This window comes from Thalassophryne amazonica, chromosome 15 (assembly GCF_902500255.1).
Source record: "Thalassophryne amazonica chromosome 15, fThaAma1.1, whole genome shotgun sequence".
Lineage (NCBI taxonomy): Eukaryota > Metazoa > Chordata > Actinopteri > Batrachoidiformes > Batrachoididae > Thalassophryne > Thalassophryne amazonica.
This window is the reverse complement of record NC_047117.1, coordinates 54,992,045-55,005,602: the sequence shown is the minus strand read 5'-3', so window position 1 is coordinate 55,005,602 and position 13,558 is coordinate 54,992,045. Positions and strand designations below refer to the sequence as shown.

At 42.1% G+C, this 13,558-nt stretch overlaps 1 protein-coding gene across 1 annotated transcript in view; it reads right to left on the bottom strand.

The window, feature by feature from the left end:
- tusc3 (tumor suppressor candidate 3) overlaps positions 1-13,558 on the bottom strand; it is a 344,078-nt gene that overhangs the window by 31,536 nt on the left and 298,984 nt on the right. Inside the window, exon 8 of the mRNA XM_034188079.1 lies at positions 12,948-13,022. Coding sequence (XP_034043970.1) covers positions 12,948-13,022 — 75 coding nt within the window. The remainder of the gene's footprint in view (positions 1-12,947; positions 13,023-13,558) is intronic.

The following is a 13,558-nucleotide window of genomic DNA, read 5'->3' as shown; positions in this document are numbered from 1 at the left end:
GTGAACACAGCAACACGTACAAACTGAGACAGCCATTTCTTCTCAACCTCTGTCAGTCTAGTGAGGAGTGGTACAGTCTCAGAGGGTTAAAACTTTTAAGCTTACATCGTGGTTACGGGTACATGAACTCATAACTTGTCTGTTCGCTTACATATTTTGTCTTTTGGGTGTTAAAGACCAGAAGGGAAAAGCTACAAGCTACAACAGGCAAATGTTGCAGCCAGTGTGCCTCGCCACAACAGTGCTTTCATGCAAGATCAGAATCCCTCAAAGTAAAGCACTCGGCAGCCTTTTAATTGCAGTGTGCCACCTGTCAGGTGTACGTACAGTATTATTGAGAGAAACAGGTGGAAATGGAATCTGACAGCAGGTAATTTACAATAATTTAACAAGGTGAGCATTCATAGTTTTTAGGGCAAAATACTTGAATGGATCTGTAAAAAAATCATAACATGAGAGAGGAGCTCATCCAGTTTTCATTTACAACCAATTTCCCTGCACTATGTAGCTGAAGAAAATGATGACATACAAAAAGCAAAATTCTTTACCAATAGCTGTAAATTCTCAGTCATTTCACCATTTACACTTTTGTGCAAATACCCTTTGGAATGAAACCTTGATGACTAGGAGAAATGTTCACAGCACCTTGGAAACTGTTTTGTGGTAAGGTAAGTAACACTGCTGCCAAAATTTCTGCTGGTAGTACCGGCTTTTCTTCCCCCTCAGCAATCATCCAATTCAGGAAAATGCCCTATTTTGTGTGAATTTCAGTGAACCAAAATTACAAAAGTCTGCAACAAAGAATTGTGAACAGTGTTTAGTCAATCAAACAAAACTATCAGAATGAAAATCTATAAGAAAAGGAAGGAGAAGAAGAATTTTAAGTGAATTTCAGGTTTCACTGCAAAAAGTCAAGTTCATATTTTCTATAAAATTAAAAATGTCAAATTGCTGCAAGGAAGAATTGTGAACAGGGCTCAGATCAAACAAAAACAAACAACAACCCAAAAAAATTGGATTCAAAATCAATAAAGAATTAAAGGAGCACTTTCTAATTGTGGACAGACGACAGACAGATGATATTCTGTGACATTAGCTCATCAAGACCGTTGGTTGATATGTGTAAATTTCAAACAATGCTGACAATGTCAGGCTCCAATTTCTTATACCCCAGTCACACTAGAGGCCGAATGAGCCTGAGTGATGTCGGAATGAAAATTTGACCTCCATTCAGGTAAAGTCGAGGCACAATTGAAACCGTCCGACAGCATTCTGCGTGCATTCTAAACAGGCCAGCAAATTTCTGTGGCTTGCCCAAATGTTTAGCTCATGTACAAAGCATTCGAGGTGCAGCTGAGATGGAAAAATATCAAACAGCAGTCGAGGTGGTCTCTAACAGCATTCTGATTGCCTTCGAAATATTATCAGGGCATCAAAAAGGGATTCAGAACAGTCTGATCACGCTCCAGAGACATTTGCCATGGTCAGGCATGTCTAATCCTGCCGGCATGTCCCGGATTGCACCCCGTGCATCCCGTTCTGGGTGTGCAAAGGAAATATTGTAATATGCAATGTCTGTGGCACACAATCATGATAGGCACTAGACGTGAACATTGCAAAGTCACACAGAAAACACTGTGTCACTGTGAGTCAGTGCGTCTCAGAGCAGCGCTGCAGTGATCAGTGTTCAGTTCAGTTGTGTTTCAATCACAATAAGCATGATATTAGAGATACTATGACATCCTCATTGACGGGTTAGATAATGTATATGTATTATTCTAATCCAATTACATTTTTTCCACAAATCTGACTGGTTAATTGTGTGAGATTTCAGACCATAAAATATTTGCATAAATGGTGTTAAAATATTAAAACCATTTCACATTTAATGTATTAGTCCACGCCCTGACCGCGCGCTGCTACACAGATGTAAATAATTGCACCATCACCTGAGAGCGACAGAAACTAGTGTAGCGAGCACTTTGCCGAAATGCGTGGATTTAATGGATTCAACTGGATTGATTGATGGATTTACCATGGATTTAACTTATTGCAGCTGACGAGATGGAGAAATCTGCGGGTCTGCTCACAGAATTTACAGTTTGCCATGAAGACGCTGTTGCAACGGCAAGGTTTGACGAGCCGACCACACCCTTTCACAACGATTCACCGACCAAATTACTTACAGAAAAATAAACCATGCAAACATTGGAATTAGGTTTGAATGGGAATAACCCCCTCGTCTCTGATGATTTACTTACGTTAATACTGGATCATGGTCGCACATAGCCGTTTTACTGGCTCTGCTAACACGTCACCTAAAAACACGTAAAACTCAATTTGCATCTGCAAAATCCAGCATTAACATCCACAAATCATCAGATACAACAGAGTTATTCCCTAATTATGTTCAACATGCCTGTAACAGCCCAGTCGCACTTTGCTGGCTGCGAGTCAGTATGTCTCAGAGCAGCGCTGTGAGCCATCATAACGGCTGAATGATCCGCTGCACCGCGAGCTGTCATGATGGCTGAATGATCCGCTGCGTATGGAGGTGATCTGATGACCGTGATAAACTGATCTCTCATGCACCACAGTGATGCGGATATCAGGGGGACCTGCATTACATGACTGTAGTCCATACGATGGAAGACATTTTGGGTCCAGTAGAGTGACATGGCAGGTCTTTGAGGAAGGGCAAACGACAGCGCTGCTCTCCCCCTCCTCTGCCCGTGTTTGCCTCCCAGACTTTCAGACTTCAGGTAGCAACTGGAGCAAACATGTATGCCATTCAAAGTATATACTTCATATATTTACTGCATTCTAATAGCAGTCAAGGTATTCGTACTGTGTTCAAACTACATTTGAACAACATTTGCAAGCATACACACAGAACCTGCATGAATCAGTCGAGGGTGACTCCGCCCACATTCTAAGTGGTCGTACGGCATTTGTACATGGCTGTCAAGCTCATTTGTGCCAAGTGTGACGGGGCCCTAAGATCTGATTTGCTTCAGAAAATGATGTGCTATTTATCAAGGATTACTGTGTGCTGAAATCAAACACGACATTTAAAATTGTTGGTTGCTACTTCCTTCAAGATATTTAAGATTTTTAGATTTTAGGATGTGTAGATTGTGTCAATAAAATGATTAAGGAATAAACTATGGGCATAAATATTTAATTTTATAGCAAAAAATGGGTATTTATGGAACTAAGGTTTAATGGGGTAAGTGGTTACTGGTAGATATCTTGGAATATGATGTCATACAGCTGAACCAACACTGTGTCAGCGTTAGTCTGTTCAGAATTTAGGTAGACAAAGAATGAACCACTTCTGTGTGGTTCAATCTTTGTGAACACACGTGAACACGGGGAGAACATGCAAACTCCACACAAAAAGGACCAGGTGGGAAGCGAACCCATGACCTTCTTGCTGTAGGACAACAGTGCTAACCACTAAGTCACCATGCCACCTTCTTTGTATATATTTTTATTTGCAGTTCAATCATCTGTCAAATTTTTGTTTTGGTTCTTATTTAAATAACTGAGATATTTATGTTAGGCTGTGACTATTTATCACTCTTATTATTCCTCTGTAGCCATAACGTGTCTATTTAGATGCTCCATGGGTAATCCAGGTGTTAATTCAAAGCAAATGGGAGGTCTGGGCGGCTTTGCTTGAGCTGCTGCCCCCGCAACTCGACCTCGGGTAAGCGGAAGAAAATGGATGGATGGATGATAAGAGCAAAGTCAGTAAGGAATATTTTTGCCCTTAGCCTTTTGTGTGTGTGTCTGTGTGTGTTGGGGGGGTGATATCACAGCTGAGAGTGGCAGAAAACATCCAAGGGGGATGTGAAAAATTGTAATTGTCTCAAGATTAATTTGAGTTACAATGGGCAAAATCTCAAATCGTGTTTATTTTTCAGCAGCCAAACAAATGTGCCCACTTTTCAAAGTTCATCACATACGAGGGCTGTCCGTAAAGTATAGGTCCTTTTTATTTTTTTCAAAAACTATATGGATTTCATTCATATGTTTTTACGTCAGACATGCTTGCACCCTCGTGCGCATGCATGAGTTTTTCCATGCCTGTCGGTGACGTCATTTGCCTGTGAGCACTCCTTGTGGGAGGAGTCGTCCAGCCCCTCGTCGGAATTCCTTTGTCTGAGAAGTTGCTGAGAGACTGGCGCTTTGTTTGATCAAAATTTTTTCTAAACCTGTGAGACACATCGAAGTGGACATGGTTCGAAAAATTAAGCTGGTTTTCAGTGAAAATTTTAACAGCTGATGAGAGATTTTGAGGTGATTCTGTCGCTTTAAGGACTTTTCACGGTGCGAGACGTCGCTCAGCGCTCTCAGGCAGCGTCATCAGCCTGTTTCAAGCTTAAAACCTCCACATTTCAGGCTCTATTAATCCAGGACGTCGTGAGAGAACAGAGAAGTTTCAGAAGAATTCGGTTTCAGCATTTTATCCGGATATTCCACTGTTAAAGGATATTTTTTTAATGAAAGACGTGCGGACGGGTCCGTGCGTCGGGACGCAGCCGATGCGGCGCGGCGGCACAGGAAAAACACCTCCGTGTTGATAACCATTTGTTAAAATCCAGTTGGCCTTTGATGGCTTTCAGTGGAGTGAGTATATGAGAAATTGTGTATCAGCTGGAGATGTTCCAACTTGTCCTTAAGGCTTTCAACAGAGGTGTTTTTCCTGTGGTGGAACATCGCGTCGGCTGCGAGCCAACGCGCGGACCCGTCCGCACGTCTTTCATTAAAAAAATCTCCTTTAACAGTGGAATATCCGGATAAAATGCTGAAACCGACTTCTTCTGAAACTTCTCTGTTCTCTCACGACGTCCTGGATCAATAGAGCCTGAAACGTGGAGGTTTTCAGCTTGAACAGGCTGATGACGCCGCCTGAGAGCGCTGAGCGACGTCTCGCACCGTGGGAAGTCCTTAAAGCGACAGAATCACCTCAAAATCTCTCATCAGCCGTTAAAATTTTCACTGAAAACCAGCTTAATTTTTCAAACCGTGTCCACTTCGATGTGTCTCACAGGTTTAGAAAAAATTTTGATCAAACAACGCGCCAGTCTCTCAGCAACTTCTCAGACAAAGGAATTCCGACGAGGGGCTGGACGACTCCTCCCACAAGGAGTGCTCACAGGCGAATGACGTCACCGACAGGCGTGGAAAAACTCACGCATGCGCACGAGGGTTCAAGCATGTCTGACGTAAAAACATATGAATGAAATCCATATAGTTTTTGAAAAAAATAAAAAGGACCGTTACTTTATTGACAGCCCTCGTACATATATATATATACGAGGTCTATTAGAAAAGTATCCGACCTTATTATTTTTTCAAAAACCATATGGATTTGAATCACGTGTGATTGCGTCAGACAAGCATGAACCATGGTGCGCATGCGTGAGTTTTTCCACGCCTGTCGGTTGCGTCATTCGGCTGTTACTACAGCTTTAAGGACGCTCGGCGTGCCACGCACCGTGCCGCCATCGAGAGCCACAAACCACCGGATCATTTCTAAATGGATGGCTCTGTGGAGCCGGGACCGTCGTGTGCACTTTCTCTGGTTATCACAAGAGCTGGACATCAACCATTTTCCGGCAGATTTCACTTTTAACAAGAGATTTTGTCATGGAAAGCCGAGCGGAGGCTTCGCGCGTCACGACCGATTTGCTGATGGAGCGAGACAAAGGAACACCTCCGTTTTGGTCTCACAGGACGGCTTTGAGATGGCGTTCAGACAGCTGTCGGTGGTTTTTCCATCGAGTGATTATCCGAGAAATTGTGGATGTGCCTGGACATGCCAGAACATGTCCCGTGAGGCTTCATCACGGCGTTGCTGTGCGCCATGCGACACCGCCGCAACGCGCGAAGCCTCCGCTCCTCTTTCCATGACAAAAACTCCTGTAACAGTGGAATGTGCCGTTCATTTCCAAACTGGACGCTGTGTTTTATCCGGGATGTCGTCTGACGAGCACAGGAATTGTGAAGACGTTAGATAAGCACTTTTTTGGCACACTGAGACAGATGTGTGGAGGAATTCCGCGTGTGACAAAATCTCTTGTTAAAAATGAAATCTGCCGGAAAATGGTTGATGTCCAGCTCTTGTGATAACCAGAGAAAGTGCACGCGACGATCTCGGCTCCACAGAGCCATCCGTTTAGAAATGATTCGGTGGTTTGTGGCTCTCGATGGCGGCACGGAGCGCGGCGCGCCGAGCGTCCTTAAAGCCGCCCTTAAAGCTGTAGTAACAGTCCTTATTCTCTGTGAAGCCCGTAAAATTTTCACCAAAAGCCAGATAAATTTTTCGAATGGTTTCCAGCTGCCAGTCTCTAACAGTTTCTGAAAAAATTCTGATGGAAAAAAAGCCCAAATCATTCCGCCATTTCCTGACAATGAAAATCCGCCGAGGGGGTGGACCACTCCTCACTCAAAGCCTGCTCACAGGCGAATGATGCAACCGACAGGCGTGGAAAAACTCACGCATGCGCACGAGGGTTCAAGCTTGTCAGGGGTGGTCCTGGAGGCGGGCGTGGGGGGGATGTCCTGACGGGGGTGGGGGGGGAGTTCGTGGTTACAACGCGCTCAACTTTTGTTCAGAATCAGCTTCTTATCACTGTTAACGACGCGGCTTTCCCCTCACTCATTCCCGCAGCTCCACAGACTTCAATAGCGACACAAAGCATGCAGCGAAACGAGACGAGTCATTGGATAAATGCTGCGCTTTGTCCCGCCCATCGGACGCTCAGCGTGTCTGAGGGTCTATGGGGCAGTGGGCTGGCCTCGGCTGGCCCGGACGCTCAGCTTCTGCATGATGATTGGATGATCTGTTTTGATTGACAGCGAAATGAGCGAATCAGCGATCTTTTGGTGTAAACATCCGTGGGAGCATTTTCATTCTGTTCTGAGTTGAACCGGAGACTTTCCTAATCCTCTTATCAGCATTTTCTTTGTTAAAAACAACTAGCGACAAATCAAGCTTCTATTTCTGGTGTTTTTTTGTTTTTTTGTAGTTGCTTGTGTTTGGAGACTGACTTCTGTCACTCTTTCTGACTTCTATCGCAGTTTCTGTCCCTAACGGGCACCTGTGAGTCACAAAGCAGTCACAGGTGGACAAACTTCACACTAGCCGCGCGCCAGTCCCAGCTAGCGAGCTAGCTAGGTAGCAAGCTGCACATAATGGCAGACAATTTGAATGTTGTGGACCGGATTTTGGCGAAGCCATTTGATAGTCTTCGTTACGAAGAAGCCATGGCTGCTGTCATGGCTTCAGCTCTCAATGCTTTGCAGGCCAAAGTTAAAGCAATAGCCCCCAGTGCAATGTTTGTGCATTGCTATGCACACAGACTGAATCTGGTTCTGTCTCAGGGGGCTAAATGCTTATCTGAGTGCAGAATATTTTTTAAATCACTCTCTGGGTTTGCCACATTTTTCTCAAAATCCACAAAGAGGATGTCTTTTCTTGAGTCTGCAGGCTGCTCAAGGTTGCCCAGAAATGCTCCTACTCGATGGAATTTCACATCACGGATAGTGAGCACTGTGGCAAACAATTATGCCCTCCTGCAAACTTTTGAGATGATCATTGCAGATAAGTCCATGGATGATGACACATTAGACTGTGCCAATTTGTTTGTGTTTGTTACTGCAGTAGTCATTAAAACCGGAAATTTGTTCTTGAAAATAGCTGCTGTGAGTTAATTTGTGGGATTGTGGGTGTTCTGGACGAAGTAAGTGTTTTCATGGGTGGTGGGGCGGAGGTGGTGGCCATGTTAGTGTGGGCGGGGGGGGTGCACGCAGGGGGTTTCGCCCGGGGAGTAAATCACTCTAGGGCCGCCACTGAAGCTTGTCTGACGCAATCACATGTGATTCAAATCCATATGGTTTTTGAAAAAAATAATAAGGTCGGATACTTTTCTAATAGACCTCGTATATATATATTTGTTTTTTCCCAAACCATCTGCAAGTGAATGTGGCCAAACGGTTCCTGAATCATATAAACCGTGTAGTTATGTATTCAGACGCAGTCTGTGGGGAGGTGAAGGGGTCATCGTACTGATTAACTGTAGACTGAAACAAGTGCTTCTCATTTTCACAAGTACTTCAGGTAATTGACAGTTATGCAAATACAAGTCACACTAATGAAACTGCAATTTGTGTTGAGCAATGTGACTGTATCTGTGTGTATGTGATGTTTCTAAGTTGTTTATCTCCTCTTTGTCAAGTGCACATCTTAAAGACACATTTGCAAACGATATGAACCAGAGTCTATGACTTTGAAAATTAAATATTATAATAATAATAATGATAATGATAATAATAATAATTAGAGCCTTGTCCGTGGGCATCCATGGGCTCTAGATTGGGTAGTGTTTATAAAATAGGCAGCTGACATTTTTTCAAGGGTGGTAATAAATTAAGCAAAGCTTATATAATGATTTGGAATGGCGTGTGAGTCCAGAATGTTTTTAGAACCTGAGACCTCACCAGTTTTTAGAAGAGGAAATCAACCCTTTTATTTCCTGTTAATTATGTCATTTTTTAATGTTAATTTACTGTCTTAATGTATAAATTGTTTAGGTTCTTGTTAACATATACACAATATTATCATTATTATCAGTATTATTTTATTTTATTACTACTAGTATTTTGTCATTCGATTTATAAATGGACCACAACAGAAATGTGTTTTCACTTTTTTGTGTCATCCATGTATTTTTAATATGTTTTATATTTTTTAATATGTCTTGGACTTTATTTATATCAGTTACAAATAACTACAAACAGTATGGCAAATTTGCATGGAGTAGAGTGACTGTGCAAGAAGGGGAAGAGTGAGGAAAGCCACCAAGACACCCAGACAAACCAGAAGAAGTTATAGGCTTAGTGGCTGTGAATGGAGAAGTTTTGCACAGTGTAATCTTTGCATTTTGTATCACCAGTTATACAGCTTCATGGTGAAGCAGTTCAGAGGAGGATTTTCTTAAAAAGAAGACCTGAAAGTTTAGCTACAAATTGCAAGGAGGTACATCTGCGATGCAAGCCTAGGTTTGATGTTTTGGTGAAAGAAAATCCTCATCTACAACCCCTGGCAAAAATTATGGAATCACCGGCCTCGGAGGATGTTCATTCTGTTGTTTAATTTTGTAGAAAAAAAGCATATCACAGACATGACACAAAACTAAAGTCATTTCAAATGGCAACTTTCTGGCTTTAAGAAACACTATAAGAAATCAAGAAAAAAAGATTGTGGCAGTCAGTAACAGTTACTTTTTTAGACCAAGCAGAGGAAAAAAATATGGACTCACTCAATTCTGAGGAATAAATTATGGAATCACCCTGTAAATTTCCATCCCCAAAACTAACACCTGCATCAAATCACATCTGCTCGTTGACATTAACCCTATGTCATGAAATTGACCCTATGTGTCTTTTTGCAAGGAATGTTTTCACAGTTTTTGCTCTATGGCAAGATGCATTATCTTCTTGAAAAATGATTTCATCATCCTTAAACATCACAAAAGTGTCCAAAATATCAACGTAAACTTGTGCATTTATTGATGATGTAATGACAGCCATCTCCCCAGTGCCTTTACATGACATGCAGCCCCATATCATCAATGACTGTGGAAATTTCCATGTTGTCTTCAGGCAGTCACCTTTATAAATCTCATTGGAACGGCACAAAACAAAAGTTCCAGCATCATCACCTTGCCCAATGCAGATTCGAGATTCATCACTGAATATGACTTTCATCCAGTCATCCACAGTCCACGATTGCTTTTCTTTAGCCCATTGTAACCTTGTTTTTTTCTGTTTAGGTGTTAATGATGGCTTTCGTTTAGCTTTTCTGTATGTAAATCCCATTTCCTTTAGGCGGTTTCTTACAGTTCGGTCACAGACGTTGACTCCAGTTTCCTCCCATTCGTTCCTCATTTGTTTTGTTGTGCATTTTCGATTTTTGAGACATATTGCTTTAAGTTTTCTGTCTTGATGCTTTGATGTCTTCCTTGGTCTACCAGTATGTTTGCCTTTAACAACCTTCCCATGTTGTTTGTATTTGGTCCAGAGTTTAGACACAGCTGACTGTGAACAACCAACATCTTTTGCAACATTGCGTGATGATTTACCCTCTTTTAAGAGTTTGATAATCCTCTCCTTTGTTTCAACTGACATTTCTCGTGTTGGAGCCATGATTCATGTCAGTCCACTTGGTGCAACAGCTCTCCAAGGTGTGATCACTCCTTTTTAGATGCAGACTAACAAGCAGATGTGATTTGATGCAGGTGTTAGTTTTGGAGATGAAAATTTACAGGGTGATTCCATAATTTATTCCTCAGAATTGAGTGAGTCCATATTTTTTTCCTCTGCTTGGTCTAAAAAGCTTAACAGCTTAACACACACGTTTTTATTTGTAATTTATGAAATAGATAGAAGATGCTTTATTCATCCCCAAGGGGAAATTCAGATATCCAATAGCTCATAAACAAACAACCATCTAAAAACGCATAAAAACAACACACCACTTCCAAACAACAAAGTATATATACACTCAACAAAAATATAAACGCAACACTTTTGGTTTTGCTCCCATTTTGTATGAGATGAACTCAAAGATCTAAAACTTTTTCCACATACACAATATCACCATTTCCCTCAAATATTGTTCACAAACCAGTCTAAATCTGTGATAATGAGCACTTCTCCTTTGCTGAGATAATCCATCCCACCTCACAGGTGTGCCATATCAAGATGCTGATTAGACACCATGATTAGTGCACAGGTGTGCCTTAGACTGTCCACAATAAAAGGCCACTCTGAAAGGTGCAGTTTTGTTTTATTGGGGGGGGGATACCAGTCAGTATCTGGTGTGACCACCATTTGCATCATGCAGTGCAACACATCTCCTTCGCATAGAGTTGATCAGGTTGTCAGTTGTGGCCTGTGGAATGTTGGTCCACTCCTCTTCAATGGCTGTGCGAAGTTGCTGAATATTGGCAGGAACTGGTACACGCTGTCGTATACGCCGGTCCAGAGCATCCCAAACATGCTCAATGGGTGACATGTCCGGTGAGTATGCCGGCCATGCAAGAACTGGGACATTTTCAGCTTCCAAGAATTGTGTACAGATCCTTGCAACATGGGGCTGTGTATTATCCTGCTGCAACATGAGGTGATGTTCTTGGATGTATGGCACAACAATGGGCCTCAGGATCTCGTCACGGTATCTCTGTGTATTCAAAATGCCATCAATAAAATGCACCTGTGTTCTTCGTCCATAACAGACGCCTGCCCATACCATAACCCCACCGCCACCATGGGCCACTCGATCCACAACATTGACATCAGAAAACCGCTCACCCACACGATGCCACACACGCTGTCTGCCATCTGCCCTGGACAGTGTGAACCGGGATTCATCCGTGAAGAGAACACCTCTCCAACATGCCAAATGCCAGCAAATGTGAGCATTTGCCCACTCAAGTCGGTTACGACGACGAACTGGAGTCAGGTCGAGACCCCGATGAGGACGACGAGCATGCAGATGAGCTTCCCTGAGACGGTTTCTGACAGTTTGTGCAGAAATTCTTTGGTTATGCAAACCGATTGTTTCAGCAGCTGTCCGAGTGGCTGGTCTCAGACGATCTTGGAGGTGAACATGCTGGATTTGGAGGTCCTGGGCTGGTGTGGTTACACGTGGTCTGCGGTTGTGAGGCTGGTTGGATGTACTGCCAAATTCTCTGAAACGCCTTTGGAGACGGCTTATGGTAGAGAAATGAACATTCAATACACGAGCAACAGCTCTGCTTGACATTCCTGCTGTCAGCATGCCAACTGCACGCTCCCTCAAATCTTGTGACATCTGTGGCATTGTGCTGTGTGATAAAACTGCACCTTTCAGAGTGGCCTTTTATTGTGGACAGTCTAAGGCACACCTGTGCACTAATCATGGTGTCTAATCAGCATCTTGATATGGCACACCTGTGAGGTGGGATGGATTATCTCAGCAAAGGAGAAGTGCTCACTATCACAGATTTAGACTGGTTTGTGAACAATATTTGAGGGAAATGGTGATATTGTGTATGTGGAAAAAGTTTTAGATCTTTGAGTTCATCTCATACAAAATGGGAGCAAAACCAAAAGTGTTGCGTTTATATATTGAGTATATATATATATATATATATATATATATATATATATATATAAATTTATGAATTAAAACGTGCCGCACAATATAAGCAAAGAAAGCTGTTGCATGTAAGCCCAAAAGTCTGTGGAGGTGAAATTTTGTTACCAAAAAAATAAAAAATAAAAATAAAAATAAAAAAAATGATTTGTGCTACAACCAGTGTTGCCACAGTAACTTTGAAAAGTTTCTTTATGAGTTACTTTATACAGTTATTTCATTAGCAGCTGCGTACAACTTGTCGGCTGCTGCGGATGAAACAACTGTAAAAAGTACCTAGTAATCTAACTTGGTTATTTTTAAGATTGAGTACTCAGCAAAGTAGTCACTTTGCTGATTAGTTACTTTGCTGATTACTCAATCTTAAGAGTAACCAAGTTAGATTACCTTATTAGTTACAAGTTGTTAGCAGCTCCTTATAAAATAACTGCAAAGAGCTGCTAATGAAGTAAATGTATAAAGTAATTAAAAAGTAACTAATAAAATAACTTTTCAAAATAACTGTGGCAACACTGGCTACAACACATTTCCCATCTCAGCACATTATCTAGATGCATTCTCAGTGGCTCAAGGAAAAAAAATGTTCCTGTGATGTTACCCCAGTATGTAGTACTAACTACCCCAATTGCTTCAAAGACTTTAACGGTACTCCTATTTGATTGCTTGGAGTATTCTGTAATGAGGGAAGCTGTGGCTGAAGGCATAAAGTAAATAAAGTTAAGGTTTGTCCACTTACTTCTCCTCTTGCCAACATCTCCTTTGGAGGTGGCGGCCTCATTCAGCAGAACCATCCCCATGGTAATTGCAGCATCTGGGATGAGGTTGTCAAGGAAAGACCATTTTCATAACACACATGCAAAGTGCCCCAGACATGGGGGGCAAACTTACAAATACCCAGACAAAATAGGATACACAGATAAGTACTCAAATAGACGAGCGCCTCAATTATCCACAGGCTCATCCTTGGTGCAAATCCACCTCTAGCTTATCCATAACTCACACTGCACATATCACTGCCCCTGTACACATCCCATCCTGACATACTTGTCTGCCATGCCTGAGTACCTCATACAATACCACATCTCCTCTCATGGCACCCTGTCATAAGCTTTCTCTAAGTCCACAAACAAAAAATATAAGTCCTTGTGGCCTTCCCTATAGTTCTGCATCAGCACTTTCAAAGCAATCATTGCATCTGTATTGCTCTTTCAGGTCATGAAACCATTCTGCTGCCCAAATATTGTCACCTTTCCGCCAAGTGTACGTATGTGCATAAAATATGACTATACTTTGTGCTGTATAGTAAAAGCACCACATTTGACAGAGACAATATTTGATATACATTAC